At 41.2% G+C, this 23,827-nt stretch overlaps 1 protein-coding gene across 12 annotated transcripts in view; it reads left to right on the top strand.

Moving 5' to 3' along the window:
- The window catches only part of ADGB (androglobin), a 244,834-nt gene that overhangs the window by 119,897 nt on the left and 101,110 nt on the right, over nucleotides 1–23,827 (top strand). For all 12 annotated transcript variants that reach the window (XR_009762282.1, XR_009762281.1, XR_009762283.1 and 9 more), the window contains 4 exons: nucleotides 1,758–1,851; nucleotides 3,286–3,420; nucleotides 4,129–4,282; nucleotides 5,781–5,968. Coding sequence is in view for 8 of the 12 variants with exons in the window: in XM_061624063.1 (XP_061480047.1) it covers nucleotides 1,758–1,851; nucleotides 3,286–3,420; nucleotides 4,129–4,282; nucleotides 5,781–5,968 (571 nt within the window). In the remaining 4 variants the exon portion in view is untranslated. The remainder of the gene's footprint in view (nucleotides 1–1,757; nucleotides 1,852–3,285; nucleotides 3,421–4,128; nucleotides 4,283–5,780; nucleotides 5,969–23,827) is intronic.

The raw sequence follows: 23,827 nt of genomic DNA on the forward strand, positions 1-23,827 counted from the left end.
AGTTCAGGATGCCATTCAGTATCTGCTTCAAATGTCTGCCATAGAGCCAGTTCCTCCCCAGGGAGATATACGCAGGCATCTATTCTATTTTCTTTACTGTGGGTCCTTCTCAGGCATCTGTTCCATTTTCTTCACTGTGGCTCCTTCAAGCAGTGCTGGACCTGAGGAGGCTCCAGAAAAGGAGCTTTCTCTCATCAATTGATTTCAAGGAAGCATATTTACATGTTCCTATTTTGTGCCCATGCAGGTGTTATCTGAGGTTTGCGATCAGCAGCCTCTACTTCCAGTACAAGGCCATGTCATTGGCCCCCAGAGTGAATACCAACAGAGCCTTGTTCTCACTCTTCCATCTAAGTTCCTGGCACACTCCACCAGGGTGGTGGCAACTTTATCTGTCTTTTTCTTAATGCACATCTTCATGAGGTTTGCAGGGCGGCCACATAGGCTAGCCCTAACACATTTACCAAATATTATAAGATAGATTCCTATGCCTCAGCTGAGGCAGCCTTTGGGGGATGGGTACTGGAGCATGTTCTCCCAGGCCAGTAGGCAGCCCAGTTTCACTTTTAAGTTTACCCACCATACATGGGTCAGCTTTGGTATGTCCCACCTGAGATCATCTTACATGCACAGGAGAAGAGACATTTGGTCTTATCATGAAACAGTCTTCTAAGTGCATGTAAAATGATCTCAGGGTCTCTCCCTATTGTGTGCTGGGCTGCTTGATTCTGTTCTTTTTTTTCTGTTCTGTGGCAGAGAGTGCTTTTTATCTGTTTTTGAAGTCTCTGGTTCCTATATATGTCTATTTATTTATTTATTTGATTTATATCCCGCCCTTCCTCCCAGTAGGAGACCAGGGCGGCAAACAGAAGCACTAAAAACACTTTAAAACATCATAAAAACATCTTAAAATACATTAAAACAAAACAATGTTAAAAACATTTTTAAAAAGCTTTAAAAACATTTTTAAAAGGGTTAAAAACATTATTTTTAAAAAAAGACGTTTCTGTCTTGTCATGAAAGAACTGATCCCTGTGTGTAAGGGGAGACTAGATGACTGCAAAATCAGACAGCATCTTTTCTGCCTTCAACCACAAAGTGGCACTCAAGTACCACCTGAGATCTTTACCTGCATGTAGAAGACCGTTTCACAGTAAGACCAAAAGTCTCTTTACAGGTATTCCAAAAACAAAACCAATTAATATGCATGTGTAGTTTTTGCCTTTGAAAGACTTTGCAACAGTTGCATGTGCACTTTACTAGTTCCTCCTCCTCTTTTCACCATTCCTTGAAGTAGACCACCAATGAGTGTTAGTAGAATACAAAAACTTGGCCAGCTGAAAAATACCATCACCAGTGCTCATGATCATGATGGCATAGAAGGAAGGTGCTAGTCTGATATGCATGTGAATGGACAAAGAGGTTCAGATACTTTAAAATCAAACCTAGAATCTTCAGAATATCATGGGAGCACATCAGACCATATGGTGCTTGTATGTTGGTCATAATACCATAAATTGGTCATTATATCATAACTACTGCTTCTGTATGCTACAGACACTGGTCTTGTGGGGTATAGATGGCTCCAGGCTATGTTCAGACAGACATGCTTTCATTCTGATTATTCACAACATATACTTCACATTATTATTCAGAACTTTATTCAGAGCTTTATATTCCACAATATTTTTTCATGCCAGTGCAAAGTATATTGAATATTCACTAATACCCTAACTTGTTTTTGTTTTACTTTTCAGGTACTAAGGAGAATACTAAAGTCAAAGAAACACTTCAAAAATTGTGGGCTCTAATAGAGCCAAATTTTGAACAATGTTCTTTGACACTTTTGAGGTAATACACACCATGGTTTCTGCATCATCATATATATCAATCCCATGTTTTGCCTCAGAAAAGGGAATTCTCCATTTCCTCTTGGAAATCTGCCCTGCACCTGGCAATGTGCTATAGAGAAAGTTTTGGTGGGCCAGACATGCTCCAGGGGCATATGTTGCCTACCCCGATCTAAAGCACATTCCTGCCACTTGAGCAAACCCCTCCCTTTCTAGAGGTATTCTTATATTTAGTATTTCAGATGTGAAATTCAAACTCAAGGAACACCCTGGTTAGCTGATTTTTATTCTGCCCTATATTTCAGAATAAAAAAACAAGCTTCTATTAATGTTAGATTGCATCCAATTCTCAAATAACAAATTGATGTATATGCATATTAGCATATATATATAACATTTGTTGTATCTCTTGATCCACCCTCACATACATATTAAAGAGACCAGACTATTGTCCTAGATAAATGTCTTATCCCTGAGTGAATAGATTTACAAATCATGGGCTGTAGTCTGACTGAGAACTCTGTTCAGAGTTGTTTTAGATGTTCTCAGGCAAGTTGCCAACATTTATCATTAGGATTTATCAAGTTGCCAACATTTATCATAAGGATAGTGGTTCATTGTATCTCCATATCACAGTAATTTTAAACAGAACATTTGGAATAGCTTTCTTGTATCGAGTGACAAATTATCAGGTCTTCCTCTCTCTTTGAACTTCTGCCTCCACCCAGGGCCAGATTTCGATATGATGTGGAAGATTCAGGAATACAACTCCTGACATCTTATTCTTCTCCAGAAACAGTCATGGAGGGGGTAGGGCCAATATAAATCCTCCCTTTGGGAACTGCTATTAGTCACAGATAGTAAAAAAATATATAGATACAATGTGAGTTTCACCCTCCACAGCTCACTTTCCCTTAGCAGCTAATACAGCTGGGGGAAGGGGTGCATGTGTGAATTGAATTGGCCCTGATCAAAATTGGGAGTCCCACAGCTGCTTTAAGCAGAAAAAAGAGTTGGAAGGTACATTTGTGCATCTCCCATGTTAGGTCCAGTTTGGCCCAGACCTACCTCTTAAAATACAGGTCTACCCCAGTCATGCATAAAGCAGAAGAACTACCGTTCTCATCAACCTTGGCTCTTGGCCATGTTTTCTGGGGCTGATGGGAGTTGTTCAGCAACATCTGGAGTGCCAAAGGTTCCCCTGCCCCGGTTTATGTGACTGGATAGACCCACATTTAAAGCTGTTGGTCTGCCTTTGTCATAAATAGTTTGTTCCTTTCGGGGGAAGGGATTTTTTCATAATACAGTTGCCACTGCTTAATCTTTGGAATGCTGTTATATCTTCTTTATATAGAGTGGAGACAGCTTGAAGCCCAGTAGTGTTGGTTATTACCTCCAATGATAATTGTATGTCCTTCCTTGTTGTCTTTCACAGAGATATGTTTAAAAGTAAGTGTAAGTCAATTGAAAAATACCGTTGCTTTGAAGATGAATGGACTAAGACGTCTTTTGCCGATTATACTGTAACATATGGGGACCAACCAGCAAATTTTTGGTTTGTGGTCTTCAGGTGAGGTTCTATATTAGTGAGTCACATATAGACCATCTATCATATTACAAAGCCAAGTAACCACATGTTGAAACTTTCTTGTACATGTTTTCCTTATATTTTGACCTCAAACATTTCTTCACACGCTCCCTTATAATAAAAAGTGTGTGTGCTCTTTGATCCAAGTCTCTAAATCTCTGCTTTTCAGATGACTTCTCTTTTACCTCCCTACCCCACAAACATGAAATAGTAACTCTTTCTGGTAGGTCATGAGCTAATTAAGAACTTGTTGAGAAAAAATAAGCTTAGGGTTTCCCAACCATTCAGATCCTGAGTAGCAAAGCTTTCTTTAGCAGCATTGCTATTGACCTAAGATTTGGGCATTCATGAAACCCATACTTTGAGGAATTCAGTCTTTGTTAATTTCAGTTTGAAATTATATGATCACATCTCTCAGATCATATGATCACTGTGGATCAGAACTTTTATATCCACTGGATTTCAATGCTGCTTTGAATATTGTTATGCAGCTCTAGGCAGTTTGAGCATATCAAACTCTGCATTTCAATATGTATTTTCAGAAAAAGACATTTAATTATGTATTTGAACTGGTTTTTTAAAAAAACAATTATAGCAGAAATGAAATTATGGGTACAACCTGCAAAAGTGACATGGATTGGAAAGAGACAAATTCACTCATCTCTACTTTTCTCCTCCCTTTTATTGTAGAGAAGTGTTTCATGTTCCAGAAGACATGATCATAGTGCCAAAGGTTTATTCAGCCATACCTACATGTGTACTGCATGTTGTAGACAATGACACGCTGGAGGAAATGCCCCGTATCTTTCTCAGAGTTGCACCACATCATTATACAAAGAATAAGGTGAGAAACACAAATATTTTCACAGTAATTTAAGTCCTATATATAAAGACATTCCTATACATTACTGACACAACAGATAGAAAAGTGAAACATACATAGTCCAAGACTGTGTTTTTTTTCAATTTTTTTTTGAAATGGGATCTCATGTACAGATATGAGGACAGTATATAGACACTGTAGAAGGTATTATCTATCACTTTAAGGGGGGAAAGCTACCAAACAAATTGAAGCCCAATTCAAGAACAGGGAGTTGAAAAATAAGAGTATAATTTGTTGGAGTGGCAGCCAAGAACCTATATCCAAGCAATGTAATATGATTGATTGATTGATTAATTAATTAATTAATATCTTGCCCTTCCAGTAGTAAATAAGACAATATGGAGCCAATAGAATTCTCAATAATTGTTATACAAGCCTAGTCCCAAGTTATTGTCAAGGTTGGGTTGTCTTATGCTCATGCCAAACTGTTTCCTTTATAAGCAAAATAAAAGCTAAAGATTCATAAAGGAAAGGAGGCAAATCTTATATCTGAATTTGGGCATGGGTCCTCTGCAGGCCCCTGGGATTCAGGGTGAGCATACATGTATATGTGCAAATATCAAAATATATGTTGTATAGTAGTGTAGTAGCAAATTCAGAAGTGCAGGATCCCTTCATGATAGTCATGCCGTACCCCTCATAGTCACGCCTCCTTGCTTGCTTGCTCTCTGTCATCTTCACACTTCTCAGTTCTTCCCATGTCTGCCTTCTCCCACAACAACAGATTTCCCTAAAAACCAACGTGAAAGGGGAATGTGTTAGCTGGTGAGAAGAGTCTTCTCAGTGGCTCAATCACCTCCCTTCACTCTGTTTGGCTCCAATCAGCAGGAAAGATCAAGGAAGCATGTTAGAAGATGCTTCTCAGTGGCTAGCACAATGGCCTTTTATGTTGATTGGCTCGTAGGATGCTGGAGACATTGGGCTCCTGTTCCCAAACAAGTAAGGGTTGTCAGATCCCCCAAGATTCCAGACAGCTACACCCCTGCTGCTATATATAAACATGGCAGCATTACTTCCACCATCGCCATGTTAAGTATGTGGATATTGTTATATAAAGGGTCACAGTTTTTGTGAATGCATATTACAAACATAACTGACTGAAATGGACAGCAGTGGAGGATGGCAAGGACAGGGTGATAGAGGGATAGATTACCTTGCAGGGGTTACTGTTGGCCTTGAAGCGATACAAACGACATGCAAATAGTGCTGTTATTTTGAACAATCCATCAGAAAGTCTTAATATGAAGAATTTCCATTTGTTAGAGACATTTTGGCAAGTAGAATTCTACTTGCCAAAATGTCTCTTAACAATTTGAAATTATTCATATTGTAGAAATCTTAACAACTGTGAAGCCATAGTGTTATATCAGCAGCAGTGCAGTGTTGTATCAACAGCAGTTATGTTGTAAACTATCATTTTACTTATGTTAATAACTAACACAATTAACTTTTATTTCAGAAAGGATATACTTTCATGGCTGAAGTTCAAACTGGTGAATCACCTGTGATGGCTGGGAAATGGAGGCTTCGGCTCATAGGTTCCTACAATCCTCTTCCAGTTCTTTCTCGTGAGACTGTAAACAATTTGTATTCCATTAAAGAAGTTAAAGACTATTACGTACCAAATGCTAAGCATATTATATTCAGGTAAAACTGGGGAAATGGCAACGGTACTTGCATATGTATCCCTTTTTGAGTGTTCACATGCGTGTCTGTATTACTTTGAGCATATTATACAGCTACAAGAGTGGCTGTATACTATAATCAGCATGGATTTTTCACATTTCGCAATGTTGAATTGAAAATACACCCCATGCCATTCTGATGCTTCCCATAAGCTCATTTTTTTTAAAAAAAAAACCTTATAGTCCTAAACTCAGAAACACTTGCTTAACAACCCTCTAAATTTTCATGGTGATACACAAAACAGAGAGAATTGAAAGTTCAAAGTGTAAAAAGAGAGAGAAAAACCCAGAGCCCTTTTGGACTTTTTTCTGACAGAATTCTCATAATTTGTTGAAATTAATTAAAAATCAGCCATGTTCACTGAGTACCTGTAATCATATTACTGACCTTGCCGCATACTCTGACCTTCATCTTCTGCAGTTTAAATGTTAAAAAAAATGCCTGGCTGATTTTTAATTAATTTAAGAAAATTTATCATTGAACTGAATTATAATGTCGGGCATGATCAGTAAGAACCAATTGTCAGTGTTCTAAAAGCCAGACTCACAGCTGCTGGGCTTGCCTAATCGGGGCCACACCCACACCAGACCTTTACTTCACTTTAGACACTCATGTTGTTGTTGTTGTCATGGCTTCCCCCAAAGAATTCTGGGAAGTGTAGTTTCTGAAGGGTGCTGAGAGGAGACTCTTATTCCCCTGACAGAGCTCCAATGACCAGAGTGGTTTAATAGTCAACCACTCTGATTGAAGCTGTGTGAGGTAACAAGGCATCTCCTAGCAACTCTCAGCATCCTTCACTAACTACACTTCCCAGGATTCTTTGGGAAAAGCCATGACTGTCTAAAGTGAAATAAAGGCCTGGTGTGGATGTGGTCAGGGACAGCTTTGGTTTAAATTTGGGTGGGAGGCTACATGTGCCTGTTGTAGAATAAAAAGGTGGGGGAAACCTCAAAAAAGAATGATACTGTCCACAACGTTTTCCTTTTGGAAAGGAAAGGGCTTCCCCTCTGCACAGTGCCCACCCATCCAAACTCCTCCCCTCCCACTTCCTCCCTCCCCATCCCATTCCAGCCCTCCTCCTCCCCTCCTTGCCCCTTCCCCAGGTCAGTTTCACGTATCCTAATCATGATTGCACAGGAGTAAATACCACTGAACTCAAAAAGCATGCAAATGATCAAACCTCTCCTCCCTCCTATCCCCTCCCTCTTGCCCCTTCCCTCCCCCTTCCTTCACCCCTCTCTTCCCGTCTCCCATCCCATTCCAATCACCTCCTTCCCCTCCCCTCCACCCTCCCCTTCTCTCATGGTCAGTTTTACCTATTTTAAGCAATAAGTATGCAAATGATCAAACCTGCCCTCCTTCTCCTCCTTCCCATCACCACCCTTTTGCTCATTTCCTGCCCCTCCCCTTCCAATCCCCTTCCTCCCGTCCCCCTCCTTCTGCTTCCCTCTCCCCCCTTCCTCTTTCCCTCTACTCTCTCCTCCTCCATGGTTAGTTTTACCTATCCTAGCCATGATTGCACGGGAGTACATCCCACTGAACTCAATAAGCATTCAAATGATCAGACCTGCCTTTCCCCTCCTTCCACTCTTCTCTCCCTTCCTCTTCGCTTCTTCCTCCCCTCTCCTCTTCTTTTTTCCTTCTCCCTTGCCCACTGTCATCCTCCTTTTCCCCTCCCCATCCCCTGTGGTCAGTTTCACCTATCCTAAGCATGATTGCAGGGGAGTAAATCCTACTGAACTCAATAAACATGCAAATGATCAATCCATTCTCAGGAAACTTGCACAGGATCCCATTTCTTACATCCCAGATTAAAAAGCAGAGAAATTCACTAATAGGCAAAAAACCATGCTGTTTAAGAATGTACCCATAGCCAACAGATATTTATATCAAACTTTAGAAAGCAGGGAAATTGGGCAGCTATAGTGAATGCACCAGGGGAGCAGGAGACCCGACCTCCTCTCTGAGATATTGTACTGCTCTACAAATTTGTCAAAATGCAAATACAATTTGGGTTGGTCTTTCACAGTTCAATCTACTTCCTGTGTACCTTGGAAGAATTTGGTAACATGTGCCTCTGAGCATATGGTGAGTGGTGGCAACACCTGCAATCAGCCCAAATAACAGAAACAAGAAATGTGCTGCGCTGATCTTGTTTTAGCAGGGACGAAGCAACAATATTAAGACAGTTGATATAGTTCAGATGGTCACTTTAAATGTGTTTGATTTACTTTGCAATTTTAGTGAGGTTTCCTATAGTAAATCATTCTCTTTTGCTTCTATTTCTGTGAATATGTGAAGTACAGGAACATTTTACTACACTAAAGAAAAGCTCCAAAAACAATTGTGAAATAATGGCACTGACTATTCTGCAGAATAGTTTCCAGTGGACATGAGGAGTGTCTCTGTTTGCACAAGATAAAACAGTGGAAGGTGAAATATATTCCAGCAAAATTCTAGCTGTGCTCTATGTTTTTAATTGACCATGCCCACCTTTACTTAAGTGGAGTAGTTTAAGCATAGCTGGCTGAAAATATTCATCTTGGGCAGGCCAAGTTCGTTTTTTCCAACAGCTTTTTTCCCAACAGTCATTGCTTAAGTAGCAACATATTGTAATCAGTCTGATTTTACATCAAACTGCAGTTTCAGATTCAACTGCTAATGCGCCCAAAATAGAAATAGAGCATATCCTCCAGTTTGAAACACAAAAGGCTGTCTTCACCATCATATGACATTGACCAATAAAAAGGCTTTGAAATTAATAAAAACAAATTTGACACAGATTTCTAGGATGAATAATGAGAGAAATATTTTCTAGGTTAGATTCTCTGGAGAAACAATAGTAACACAGAAAAGAAGAAAAGTAAGAACACCCACAAACATACAAAAATATAATTCTCCATCTTTGGAGATGGCATGTGTTGCCACCACTCAGCATATGCCCAGAGGTGTAGGAGAATTCTTTCTCCATTGGGATCTTTTGCTGGGGGTCCATGAATAAAAATTGAAGACACAGGCTTGAAGCAAAAAGGTAGGCCTTTATTCTTTACAAGCACATGCCAGCACATGCAGGGTCAGCCTCCAGAAACATCCAGGAGAGACTGCACTGAGGCACTGTGTGCAAGCTCTTATATACCTTAATAATACAACATGTGACAGTAATTCACCAATATTATGAGTCCTTGCCCACCCAACATCACAAGTTCCTCCTCTCTATATTCATTCCAAACCAATCAGAAAGCATTAGCTAACTCCCTTGGTGATTTCCAAGATTCTGTCCATATCATAAATGTTACCATTGTCCTACTGTTCCTTCAAGACAATTGAATTTTGGGACTAGCTGGAACAGTTTTTTCTGTGAACATGTTCTCAAGCATACTTTTGTACATCCATTGTTGCATTGTTTCTGATCGGTCAGGCTGACTCTGGCACACCTAGAAATATTTTGGACAAGTTCCCTGAGTTAAGTTTGGGAACTTAACTCAGGGTGTTTGTGAATGTATGAACACCCCCAGTTCTAATTTCCTTGCCATAGGGGTTCTTGTCCTTCTATTTTTCTCAGAAATCACTTTTAAAATACATAACTCATGAAGGAGGATTTTTATTTAAAACATTTTGAGCTCATTTTGAAGTTACACAATCAAAGGAAAGCTGGGTGACTAGCCTCTTTGGATATATAAACAGACAAGCAGGCCACCCCAGATGTACCTTTTTCTTAATGGAAAGACATCTATAAAGTTATAAATTTAATACACTGTTATTTAAATCTTTACTAAAATCTATTTATTAAAAAAATTGATTACTTGTCCCCTAGATGGCATTCAAGAATCAAACATTGGAAATCCCTACTCATTTCATCAACCCCAATCTTCTTTTACAATCTTTACGCTTCTTAATTCCAAACAATAAAATCATTAATTTCAGCCTTGTCAAGTACTAGTCGGTTTGCCAAGAAAACAGGCGGTTAGTATGACCCATTGCCATCGCAACAGATTTTTGCTGTTAGCTCAATAAAATGCTAAGATTCAGGACTCCTCAGGGCCCCACTAGGCCTGCAATTCAATACTTTATTTTTTATAATTATAAAAGAAATGTGCCTTCTTACTAGTCATGATCATACATGTGTGGATATATAAATTCCCCATTATCTCCCCCCTTTGAAGCTAGAATAGCTTCACACAATTTCTTGGCAGCTTTGGAGCTCCTTATTCTTGCCTACAGCTGGGCCTGCTGGAAGTGTCCATTCACTGCTTCAAATTTCTTCAGGCGGCTCCTCTGCTGTTGTGCTCCTGAGACCCCGTCCTTGGTCTCAGGTCCTGAGGATTGCTCACGAGCGCGAAGGCTTGCCGCGAGTCTTCGTAGGGGCTTTATTTTGGCCCATTTTCTTTGATGAGAATGAAGACGTCTCCTTGTTACAGATTTTCCGACTTGATGTAGTGTGTCTTTCAGAGGCTTCCAGATTGCAGTTTAAAAAATGAGCTCAAGCCGCTTTGCAGACAAATAACGGTAGCCTATATAGATCCTCTTTGATGACAAGCAGGTGAAGGCTTTGCAATGTCCAGATAAAATGGACGATTGGCTTCTCTCATCCTTCTCCTCTGGTACCGGTGGCTTGCGTCTGGCCATGGGTAGCTTTTCCAGAGCACGCTGCAGGACCAAAACCATTCCTCTTTAGGCGGTTGACCTGTATTTAAACAATTGGACAGGCCAAAACTGGAAAGGAAGCTGCGGAGTAGAAGTTAAGTTGGCCTCACCCCCTTTGATCATCTCTCTTCCGAGTCTTTTCTTGGCTTCAGATTATAAGGGCAGGGAGGTGGATCAGGAAAACCATGGCTATCAACCAGGTTTTCAACTGGGGTTCCACCGCAGTGCCAGTTAGACTTGATGCCATCTCATCAGAGCTGGAGCCATCAGAAAACCTTCCAGGACATCCCGCAGAAAATCTGGAATCTCTCCTGTAGCTTCTAATTGGGCAATCAGGTCTGGATCAACTCTTTCATCTGTGGAATATGACTGTTTTCTTAGCCCCTCTGCGATCTCTTCTGTCTTTTCTGGGCAGATGTTATCCTTCTTGGGCTTGGGAGGTGGTCATGGCATGTCTCTGCTACTCAGGTCAACTGGGCTATGAGTGTGACTTGCGTAGATCCATGCAATTCTTTCCTCCACTTGGATAGCTGTATTGGTGGTCATCAGGACTTGAAAGGGTCTCTGCTTGGCCCTTCACGAAAACGTAATCACCTGGCTGGATAGTATGGCAAGGCAAGGCTCAGCCATAAGAACTAGGAGAGCATTCACTACTAGGGATATTCTGCACCTGAGAGGAGAGACTAATGGCAATGTTGGACAAGTATATAACACATTTAAGGAGGTCATTCCAATTAAAAGCCTTAAGTTTCCTGGGGTAGCTCAATCTCTAATAAAAAAGGTCTATCAAACAGTATTAAAGAAAAAAGAGAGAGAGGAAAAAACGTATGTCTGAGCACATAAGACCACTGATGAGCGCTCTGGGTGGTGGTCTCTTTTCTTGTAGAAAATTGTTGACAAGTGTTGCAGGAGGATGCTATATATACTGCCTCCTGGTGAATGCTTCAAAATCTTTCAAAATCTGTTCAGCCATCCCCCCTTTGCTCATGTGAGCCATACCATGCTCATGTGAGCAAGAAGTTGCACCCGAGGTCTGGGGTCTGGACTATACCAGATGCTCCTAAACTGTGCACAATCAGTGTTGACCTTAGCTACCTGCTTCTGTGTAGGAGCCTTATTCTGCAATTCTACAAACTTTAAAGTGTTAACACACACAGAGATAGAAATCTGAAAAAGGGAGTCTGAGGAACTGCAAGCAGCTGCATGCATGGCAGCTATTTCGGCTTTCCTGTGGCCTAGAGAAATAGAACCAATTTTATTAGAATAAGCTTCACAATAAACAATGAAAATAATAGATGAAGAAAAAACAAAAGAAGAATAGCATTCAAAAGAACATGAATCAATTAACCATGAGATATAGTGGAACCAGAAAAGAATGAGAAATCTTCTGTGCTTTATCAAAACATAGAATGACAGACACCAAACGCACATTTAGAATCAGTATAGATAATTGCAGCTTGACCAGAGGTGACAAGTGCAGCTGCTTGAGCGTTCTGATTGTCCTGGAACAAAATACGCTTCAGGAAGAACATTACAGTGACTATCACAATTAGAAACACCAGCATAACTAATAATCAATTTCCAATATCATTTCATATGTGTATTCAATTCTCAATGTTGTTGCATATACAAGACCCATCAGTATGTGATACCATAGCAAGAATAGAGAAGAACATCAGAAAAATGAATACTAGGTGTAATAATTGTTTGCACCAAGGCTCTGGGTGTTCACTTTTGCAAGTAGATATTCACTTAAGGTGATACAAATATTAGGATTTCTCCATCTGTGGGACTGGGAGTAACATTTGGACTTAAGAATTATACAACACACAATGATATCAGCAGAGGAGCCCAGAATAAAGATTTATCATAATTAGGAAAAACATAAAATGGGCTTAAATTCACAAAAGCATTTTCATAATCAATAAAAGAAACAGCTTTAAAATTCGCAAAAGGCATTTTCACAATCAATATCTCATGTAGTTAGGAAACTCAAAGTGGATCAGAACAGGAAAGGATATTTGCTCCTTAGCCAGTGGAATGTGAAAAGACAAATCTTAGAGAAAAGAGAAAAAGAAAATCACACACAATTTTTTTTCCCATTAACAACTGAAATATAGTAAGTGCACCTTGCTCCAAGAGAGGGGTTTTATGACATGGCAATGCATAGTGATGCCTACCTCCTCCTGGGCCAAAGGGTACTGGGATACCATAAGAAGGGCCTGTTGTGTTTGTAATGGTTCAGCTGTTAGTAGCTTCCCCCATTGCCATGGGAGGCTCACAAAGACTCAGGACTTCCAAGGCCCAGTGCCAGGAGGGTGCCTGCCCTGGTTTCTCAGTGCCCTGGCCTGTCACTTTCAACCAAATGAAAAAGAAAACACTTGGAGTCAAATCCTGAGGAAATTCCACATATGTTCCATCAGGTGTACTGAAAATGTTATTATTCAATTTGCACGACAGATCCTACCATCAGGTTCACAGAAGTAGAGGAACCATCTGGGGTGCCAGAGGTAGAGCCTATCTGGCTCACCAAAATATTGGAAAACAGGAGAAAAGCATGTAATGGGCCAGGGGTCAGATGCCCTGGTCGGTTAACAGGATAAGAACAGTCCATTCCTTCACTCCAACAGACTGAGGGTAGTGGCAACAGTCTTTTGATGGTATAGAAAGAAGCTCCTGGATTTGCAAAAAAAATCACAATCTCAGTAGAGGTCTTAGTAGGTGCACAGATAATATAAGACTCAAAACCTTTTAAATTGGGTGCACCCTGAAATTAAAACGTTGGGGCCCATAGAGAAGATGAGAAACAGGAGGTTGGTGACAGGAGACACTGGTTTGATGTGATTACTTAATAGGAGAAACATGGATCCTCCTGTGTGTCAAAGAAGAGGAAGCTGTCTTAGTCCATAATCCATAAGAATGGCCGCATTATAAAGCAAATAAGACTTGGCTACAAAAGGCAAAAATAGCAGGCAGGAACAAACATATTTGGAAATCAATAGCATGAGATACCATCAGCAAAAGACAATAACAGGCACACAACAGGCAGTAACAAGCGGCAACAGTTAATAGTAATGCAAGCATTTTCCATCCTTTCATTTCCTTTTTATTTTATTTTTCAAAGTTAGACAAAAACTAAAAATGAGAAAGAGGAGCTCCAAAAAAAGTTTGTAAAATAGAAATTGAAAAGATAAACAAAAACAAAACAAAAATACTTCAAAAATTCAGCCTTTTTTTCAAATTGCTGAAGAGAAAAAAAAGTTAAAATCAGTCAAATGATGCCTTCTGCAGAAGAAAGGAAAAAAATGTCTCCTTTAATAAGAAAAGGGGGGAAATGTGCCTTCTTACTAGTCATGATCATACATGTGTGGATATATAAATTCCCCATTAGAGGCACATGTTATCAAATTCTTCCAAGCTACACAGGAAGTGGATTGGATTGTGAAAGACCAACCTAAATTGTGTTTGCATTTTGACAAATTTGTAGGGCAGTACAATATCTCAGAGAGAAGGTCAGGTCTCCTGCTCCCCTGGTGCATTCACTATAGTTGCCCAATTTCATTGCTTTTTAGATAGAAATATCTGTGGGATATAGGTACGTTCTTAATCCGCAAGTTTTTTTTGCCTATTAGTGAATTATATATTGATGTATTGATCATTCATTTCTGTATTGACCCAGGGCAAAATGGACCTAATTGGACAACTCTAGAAATGCTGGGTCCCTGGTCTTGCTGAAAGTCAGTCATGAAAGTTGTTTTTCTCTTTTACATATGAGAAGATATCTCAAGACATTTGCAAGGTTTAGGAAATAACTGAAGGCTGACATCTCAGAAACACACTAAGGAGTAAGCCCGGCTGAGCACAGCAGGGACTTACTTTTGAGTAAACATATATAAAATTTCTCTTAAGGCATTCAGTGCTCTTCACAGGCCTCAGTCTTCATAATCTGTTTGATCTATGTGATTTAAAAAGCAGTCTAAACCTGACCAACATTTGAAATTCATTCTAAGATTCTTCAAAGAACTCATTTTTAATAACTTCCCCCCTATTTTGAGGTATGCTTTTGTTTGGTAATAATAAAAATATTAGAGACTGAGGACTATAAAGCAGTTATCATTAGCTCTTTGTGTAAATCTTGCAGCATTAGATGGGAGATTGCATACCATGTGTATAATGTAAATGAATAGCTATATCAGTGTACAGTTGATCTAAACAGGAGAGACAGGCAACATTTCCTTTCCTCCCATTGGCATTGAAGGTCATCAGATTGGGATTTGGCTCCATCTTGTGGTCAAAGGTAGGAAATATATTTTCAGGAATGTAGTTAGCTCTCCCAGAATTCAATCTGTACCCTAGCCAGGATTCAAGTGATGTGTAGGTGAAAGAATACCAACTGCTGTTATGGAAACGAGACAAAACTATTGGTGCAAATGCTGAATCAGTTTTCCCCAGATAGTGTGCCATCAAGTGGGCTGTAGCGCTGCCTGGTGTCCGAAGACAGGAATGCAGAAGAGTCAAGACCTGGGCTGCTCCTTTCATTTCTCCTCTGTTCATTCCTGCCTTTGTCTGCAGACATTTTGTTACAGCCTCAGCTCTGCTGATCTCTGTCAGTGTGTGCTAATGAGTCTGTATGAGATATAGTGTTGTGTGGAAGAATGCGTTTTTGTGTTACTTTGCTAGGGGGTTTCTTATTGTTTCCTCCCCATTGTAGTGGGACTTCACTGGGGGGGTTCCCTTTCTTCCCCCCTTCCACTTGGGGCTTGTGGCAGCAGTCCCACTGGGGGCTTTCCCCTTTTTTCCCTCCCACCATCCACTTGGGGCTTACAGTTGCAGCCTTGGCAGCTAGCAGGCCGGTTACAAGCGGTGACTAGCTCTCTCTTTCACGGGGCTCACAGCTGTGGCCCTGGAGCTCTCCTCGCTTCTCACCCGGAGCTTGGGGCTACAGGTCCAGACTTCGGCCAAGAGTGCAGAGGCTTCGCCCAGAGCTCGTGGCTGGGACTCCAGGCCCTCATCTGTCCCAGAGGGCTGGTTTTTGCCCAGAGCTCGCAGCTACAGCTCTGGATCTTTCCCACAACATCAACAGGTGCCCCATCCTCTCTCCTACAGTTCACGGCAATGAGACAGGCTTTGGAGCTAGCAGCACTATTGCTGAGGCAGTAGTGGTAGTATTAGGTGGTCCCACCTCGGGGATAACTGACTTCAGCTTGAGCTCGCAGCTGCAGCTCCAGACTGCTGCTGAGGGGTGGTAGGTTTTTTTTGCGGCCTTGCAACCTTTCCACTGCCATTCTTCCCCTTAGCTGCCATTTTCTTTTGCCTGCCATTTTCATTGCTTCCCGCCCTTTGTTCACAGTTGCCATTTTGTTTGGATTAAGTTTTTTCCTGCTTTTTTTTCTTTAAATTTAGGTTAGGTCTTCTGTACCTCTGATCTTCTTCACTGTTACCTATTTTGACAGTTGGGACTGCACTGCTCCCCTTTACTGTGTGCATGTGCCTGGGCTCCGAAATCACCTCACCACACCCCTCTACCATGTGCATGTGCCTTTGCTCCAGAATCACCACACCCCTCATACAGTGCGTGCTTTATATGTCGGTTACCGCACCCCTCTGTGTCTCTGTGTGTGTATGTGTACCATGGCAGGCTCAGTTGCAATGGCGGATTCCCTTGACCAACTTTCTGATGGGGAACAGCCAGGCATGACAGAGACCACAAGGTCTCTACTCAAACCTTGTTTAAACCTGAGATCCAAGCCGTCAAAGTGCAAGGTCTCCAAACACCACTCCAAACCTACCGCTAAGACCAAACATGCTTCCACTCAGCTGGTTGCCAGGCAGGCATGGTATATGACTGCTCCTAGCTCTCTGGAAGCGTCATCCGCCACTGTCATCAGTGCTGAGGATGGGTCACGCTTGAATGTACCTGTTACAGGTCAAGAGAACTTAGTGCTTTTTCACTCTTCATCAGTGTCATTGGATGAGGACTTTGATGGTTTTCTTGAACAGCAATTGGCGCCTGCTTTACCAGCTTGGCAGTAGCTCCTGCCTCTTACTTACAGTCAGCCTGTTGCTGAGCCAAGGGTTCAGGCCCCTAACACTGACATATTGGGGTTGGTTTCCACTCTGGTTTGTTTGTTAGACACATCAGCCGCAGCACCCACACAATAGGTGCCCTTGGCACCTGCAACTCCACAACTTGGTGCTCTGCCTCCTGCACAAGATCCCTTGCTAGGCCTGCAGTTGACTCCTGAGTTTGTTTCTCTGCTGAAGGATATGCTCCTGGGCCCCTTTCCACAAGGTCAACCCCCAGTGAAGCTGCTCGTCTAACCTTCTCCACGTTCCCAAGTTCAGCCCTCTCCGACAACTCACACCAGAACCTCTGCTGTTCCCTCTGCTGCTCACCATCATTCAGAGGAAACTTGGGTGCTGTCTCCAAATCCATTTGACATCTCCAGAGGTAGAGCTCGAGGAGACAAGATGGACCCAACAGATGTGCCCATATTGCCAGAGTGAAAGGTGGATGAATGGAGCGGCAAGTCTGAAGTGGAAGAAGATTCCTCCCACTGCCTCTTTAAGCCAACTGATTTCTTGATGCTGTTCTTCAGGATGCTGGACACTTTGGGCCTTCAATCAGCTCCATCTGAATCCACGTCTTCTCCAGTTAAGGGCACCAAGGTGCTGAGGACTCCCAAGCCTGCAATCCACTCCCCGATCCCGACCCTCTAGACAAGTTGGCAAAGGAAGAATGGGCTTGATCTCTACATGCTAGAAGAGTCTCAACCTTGGTTAATAAATGCTATTCCTTGGACACAGACTTCATGAATCGTTTGAAGATCCAGGCAGTTGATGAGCCAATTTCGGTTTAGTAACCAAATATCTCCTTCTGAAAGAAGGGGATGCCCAGCTTAAGGACCCGTCAGAATGGAGACTCAATTTTGTGCTCCAAAAAAACCATGATACAACAGCCTGTTCCATCAGAGCCTCTTGCACCACATCCATATTCACAAGAGCTTCCATGATGTGGCTTGTTGAGCTATTGGATGATCCCAATCTGGATCCTTTAGTAGTAGTAGTAGTATGTTTATTTGCGGTCAAAGACCCATCCTGTTACAAGCATATAGTACAAGCCAAATAAAATAAAAATAAAAACAATAAAGGATAAAAGCGATACATTTTGTCTGTTAGGGTTTTGATATACATATAAATACAAATTAACTAGATAACACTTCTGTTCGTACCAATTGCGCAGCATATATAAATTTAGCAACCTTAAAAGTAAGTGCTCTATTTGTTCCTGATAAAAAATAATGGACCACATTATCCGGAGCCAAAGAGGGGCTGCTTTCCATTATGGCAGATAGAAACTTGCGTCGTATGTGTTCATAAATAGGGCAATTAATCAAAACATGGGTAAGTGTTTCAATGTTACCCTTCCCACAGGGGCACAAGCGGTGTTCATAGGGAATTCCTTGATACCTCCCTGTCAGTAAAGCAGACTGAAGAGAGTTAAATCTGGCCTTAGTAAAGGCCAGATGTAATTTTGGAACCATAAGGAAGTCCAAATAAGGGGCGTAGATGAAGGGCTCAAATTTTAGATTAAAATGAATGGGAGAGCATGTTTTTGTAGCCATAAATATGGCATTTTGCAGATCTATATCTTTGAAGCGAGACCGTATTACACTTTTAGCTGAAGTAGGGGTATGTGTTGCTAGATATTCTACTGAAAGGCCTATTGAAGAAAGTTTGCTCTTAAATTTTATATTCCAACTTGAAGTGAATATATCTCTCCAAAGATATATTAAATAACCCGGAGGTTTTTCGTAGGATAGTCTAGCCCAATAGTTTGTGGCCGTCAGCCACGCTTGGCATTCAATGGAAGGCAGACCTCATTCTAATCTCAGAGCTGCCGCCGGAGCACATCTTAATGCCCCCAATATTCGACGTAAAAATAGAGAAAGAACAGCTTCAACTGATGAATTAAAAGCATGAATCCACAGTGGCACACCAAACAGTAACTGTGGAATAATTTTTGCTTGGAACACCTGGATTGCTGTAGGTACGTAACGCCCCCCTTTGTAGAAAAAGTAACGAAGAATGTTTTTTACAGAGTTTCGGGCCTTCCAAACAGCAATCCGTATGTGGGTGGCCCAGTTTAACGTCGAATGGAAGGTGAGGCCTAAATATTTGTACTGCGAAACCAGATCTATTTGTTGTCCATTTACTGTCCATGTACCGGAAATTTTACGTCTAGAAAATACTAATATTTTAGTTTTAGAATAGTTTATGGTTAATTGATTTTGAGTACAATAGGCCATAAATACTCGCAGTAAGCGTTTGAGGCCCACCTTGGAGAGGGAAAGGAGGGCAGCGTCGTCCACATACAGAAGCAGGGGACAAGGTTGAACATCGATTTTAGGAGAATGATAGTCCCTGGATAAACAACTTGAGTTTAGATCATTGAGGTATAGGTTGAACAAAAGAGGGGCTAAGATGCATCCCTGTCTTACACCCTTCCTAATAGGAATTGGGTTCGGTAAGCCTCCTTCGCGTCCGCAACGGACCCGCAATGACGTAAGTTGATGAAGGTTATAAATCAGGAAAAGTAACCTCTTATCAATAGAAGATTTTATTAGTTTACTCCATAGACGATCCCTAGGAATGGAGTCGAATGCAGATTTTCAGTCTACAAATGCGACATACAGGCCATTTCCCCTGTAGCTCATATATTTTTCTGCTAAAAAGTTTAGCAGAAGGCAGTGGTCAAGGACCGAACTTCCTTTTCTAAAGCCGGCCTGTTCCACTCCTAATACATTTTCTGCCTCCATCCAGGAATAGAGTTTTAATTTTAGGTATGACACGTATAGTTTGCCAATTACGGACAATAAGCTAATCGGCCTGTAATTCGAGGGGTCCTCTCTATCACCTTTTTTGTAGATAGTAACAACTATTGATTCCCACCAAGCTTCTGGAAAGTGACCAGTATTATTGATTTTTGTAAATATGTTGGCTAATAGCGGAGCCCACCAGTCTGGAAAGTTTTTCAATAATTCCGGTGGAATGTTATATGGTCCGGGGGCCATAGCGGATTTTAACCCTGCGATCAAGTCGATTATTTCCCTCTGAGTGGTCGGAGGCCATTGGGGGAGATTAGAAAAGTCAAAGGGGGAATTAAGGTTTAAGGAATTTTGGCGATCTACCTCATAGAGCTCTGAAAAGTAGCTTTCCCATTTTTGGGGTGGGATGTTGCATGAGGTATAGGGGGTAGATCTCAGCGCATTGGAAATAGTTAACCAATTTTTTTTAGAGTTTTTGGTCCTAGTGGCACAGATTAAAGACTTCCAATCCTCCTGAATGGCCTGTCTCTTTTTACTAGCCAACGTTTTCTTGTATTTTCTTTTTAAGTCATAATATTCAGGAGGCAGGAGGTTGGAATTTTGTTGCCGATATTGTAGGTAAACTAACCTTAGTTTCCATTTAAGGGCTTAACAGTCGCGGTCGAACCATCTGGGTTTCGGTTTTAAATTTGATGTGTCTCTAGATGTCTTAGCTAAGATAATGGAGTTTATGTATGAGATTAGATGAGCATACTCAGTAAAGAGGGAGGACAGATTATCATCCTTCATTAACTGCTCTCGGACGTTTACGGCCCACGGAGTGTTTAGAGCAGTTTCAATCCTAGACTCTAGTGAAGCTGTCCACATCGTCTTTTTTTGTACAAGGTGTGTGTCATGTAGGAGTGGAATATGCTCAGTATGTAAGTGAAGCTGCTCCGAAATATGACGTCGAAAAGTAATAGGTAAATGGTCGCTATTTTGTCTAGTTCCAACCGCGAAAGTAGTTATTGGCTTTAGCAGTTGTTTTGAGATTATAACGTAATCGATCACACTGCTTCCGTGGTTGGATATATAAGTAAATTCCCCACTGTCCTCTAGTTGGATAAGGCCGTTTAGCATTAACAGATCATGACTGCCTACTAACCGGGCTAGACATATTCCCCCATAATTAACCTTAACATCTTTCGATATTCTATCAGCAGCAGGAATAAACCATCCGATTTCTTCACCGCGCCACAACTTTGAAGAGAATAAAGAATCGGTATTAGATCCGGTTCTAGCGTTAAAGTCTCCTGTAAGGATCAGTTTTACCTTAGGAAATTCACATTCAGTGTTTGATAAATAATTGTCCAACTCCTCCCATAATGAATCTGTGTGAATCCTCGAATTTGAGGGGGGAATATAAACATTGATGATCAAAATAGCCATTGTATTACACTTCAGGAGAACTGCCATTGCAGTATTTTCCAGGGGTTGGAGTTCACTATGTTGGACCATTAATGAAGTGGAAATCAGAATTGCCAGACCCCCTTTCGCTCTGCCTTTCCTGTTGCCTGAGGAAGTTGCTTGAAGTTGGTAAGAGGAGTATCCGTTCAGAGTAGGGGTGGAGTTGGACCAGATCTCTTGAAGGATTATTATATCATAGTTGGACAGATAAGCAAGCAGATCTGGATCCTTTTGTTTTGATTTCCATCCAGCTATGTTCCAGGAGAGGAAGTAGAATACATCATTTTCTATGGAAACGGCCTTCGTGTTCAGGGGGGGTGATATCTGAATGCTGAATGCGGGACTTTGGACATAATTTATTGCAGGCGTTTGATATCAATTTGCTCCCGTCATATGCTTTAGAGCTCCTGTGACATCATCAGGTATTTCTCCATACTTTGTAGGGCGTTTAAGGTTTTTATTCAAAGTGGATAGAGTATTTTGTCGAGATGGGGAGCCCAGTTCTTCGGGATATAAGAATCTGGCATTATCCCAATCATCACCTACCATAATTGGCTTATAGATTACTTTGGCACTGCACTTTTTTTTGAAGGCCTGAAGGGGGCTTCTCAGCTCTGATGTATTTGTTAGCGATGACTCCTCTCCAGAGAACATGGATTCTTGAGCCATCTTTGACCTATCCGCCACATGTGTGGTTGTTTTAAGGCATTGGATCAGTTTGTATAGCTTGTTTATAAGTATTGATCGCTTGGTTTCAGGTAGTTGAGCGTACAGCTCTGTAAGCTGTAACTCCTCAGGTTCCAGTTCCTTCATATAAAGTGGCAGCAATTTGAGATTTTCGTCAGTGTAGCAGTGCCGTGACATCATATCTGAAGCTGTTTGTGTTAGATTTAAGTATGCAGCATCCATTGGGGTTTCTTCTGCTGCTAGAGTGTTATCGCACTTCACGGGTGCATAAAAGGCAACCACGGACGAGGTGGGTCCATATTAGTATAATATCTTTGAACTGTTATTCCCCAGTTTTTTCTTAAGATCTCTCTTACTCGATAAATCTGATTAGCAGTGTATTGAGAATGCAAAGTCACTATCAGGCGCCAGTCACTGTTGTTAGTGGAGATATTGGACAATGATTTGATATAACTTGTACGTGAACCTGCTTGTATTGTTCGTCCGAAACACCCATCCAAAAAGGGGATGCTCGGATAAATTAAACTGTTTCCACATGCTATCCGTTTATAGGTGATTACCAGCTTGCTTGGTTGCAAGGCTAGATTCCATAAGGACGCGTATGGATTAAGAGAATCAAAACCGATGACAGGACCAGAATCAGACAGAGGTATCTGAGGCGTAAGCGGTTTCTCCACAGCCTCAGTAAAAGAATTAATGTTACAGGATCTGGTTCTTGTGTCAGATGGTGAATTCATTTTTCCAGTTTCGTGTTTACCGGAAATAGATGTTTGACGTGCCTTAAGGAAATCCTTCCTTGGTTGGTTATCCAAGAGGTGGAACAACGGATTAAAATTAAATTTCTTTGAGCAGGTGGATTTGATATTCTTGATGTTTTTCGATTTTTTAACGTTCTTAAGTTCTTTACACAGGGATGAAGTTTTCTTTGAAGGCTTGACGATGTTTTTGTCAGTGCCGCTATTAGATTTGTTAAATTGACTAGTAGGGATAACTTCCATAGACTTATTCTCTTCCTGTTTTTCCTGAAGACGGGGCCCGATCGCCTGCACCAGTGTGGTGAGTAGGTTGTTGGTTTCTAGGATATAGGCTTTAACTAGGTTTAATTCCTCAAGTAGTAGCGCCTGAGAATTCGGGTGTTGAAAATCAGAAGCTGGTGTATCCGACTCTAAGTTCCCAACATTTGTGGACGTTGATTTCTCCTTAGACGTTTGGTAGGAGTCGATAGTTATTATTTCCGAGGGAAGTCCCTCGTATATTGAGTTTAAGGAGGAGTTAAAGCCAGCATCCATTAATTCCTCCGCGAGGCTTTTGACTGCTGGATTCATCAGACTAGATTTATTGGGGAAAGTATGTTCGAGTGACCACTCATGGGTCATTCCTGAAGATAGATTTACTTTCTGAGCTGTTTGTAACTGGCACAGCTGGTGCGTTAAGCTACATGGAGTTGAAAAGTAGCTTGTGATTTTAGGTTGATAGTTACATGATGGGATGTCACTTCTGGTTATTTTTCCCATCTTTTGATATTTCCTCCTGTTTGTAACCAATATCCTACTATGCTCTGTTTGGGTTAGCCTGAGAAGTTTCCCCGCACTTCCAAAGACTTGTTTTTATATTTGTGCACTAGGAATTTATTACCTCTAATAGTCAGTTTGTAAAGTTTTCATTTTGTTTTCATGCACCTTGTAAGTTAAGTCCTTGAGCAAATATATAAGATGATTTAAGCTCCAGTAGTATATATCGTTTGTTGGTTGTAACTTACTTTATCAAGGTTTATGTTGGCAGCCCTTCCGCCAGATTTATAGCTTTGTGTCTGTAACTCCCACTCCCACTTGTATATCCGAGTTTTTGATTTTTAGAAAGTTATCTGCTGCACGTCTTGGACGACTTGATCTTTCCCATTCGTTTAAGAGATTGTGTCTCTGGTTTTAAAAGCTTTAAAAGTCCTTAAACGTTATTTAAAACAAAGTAAAAAGCCCCGAGAGAAGAAATACGTCTTACTTCATCCTGGATCCTGTAAAGTTAAGAAGAATCCTGTTGCAGCTTCACAAGCTGGCAGCTTTTGTAGCTGATGCCACCCTGGACACGACACAGTTTGTGGCTCATGCTATGTCTGCGGGGATGGGAACAAGGAGGGCAATGTGGCTCCATCATTGGGATGCTGATATCCAGCCTGAGCCAATCTTTCTACTGCTCCATATACAGGCACCATGCTCTT

This window comes from Rhineura floridana, chromosome 4 (genome assembly GCF_030035675.1).
Source record: "Rhineura floridana isolate rRhiFlo1 chromosome 4, rRhiFlo1.hap2, whole genome shotgun sequence".
NCBI lineage: Eukaryota > Metazoa > Chordata > Lepidosauria > Squamata > Rhineuridae > Rhineura > Rhineura floridana.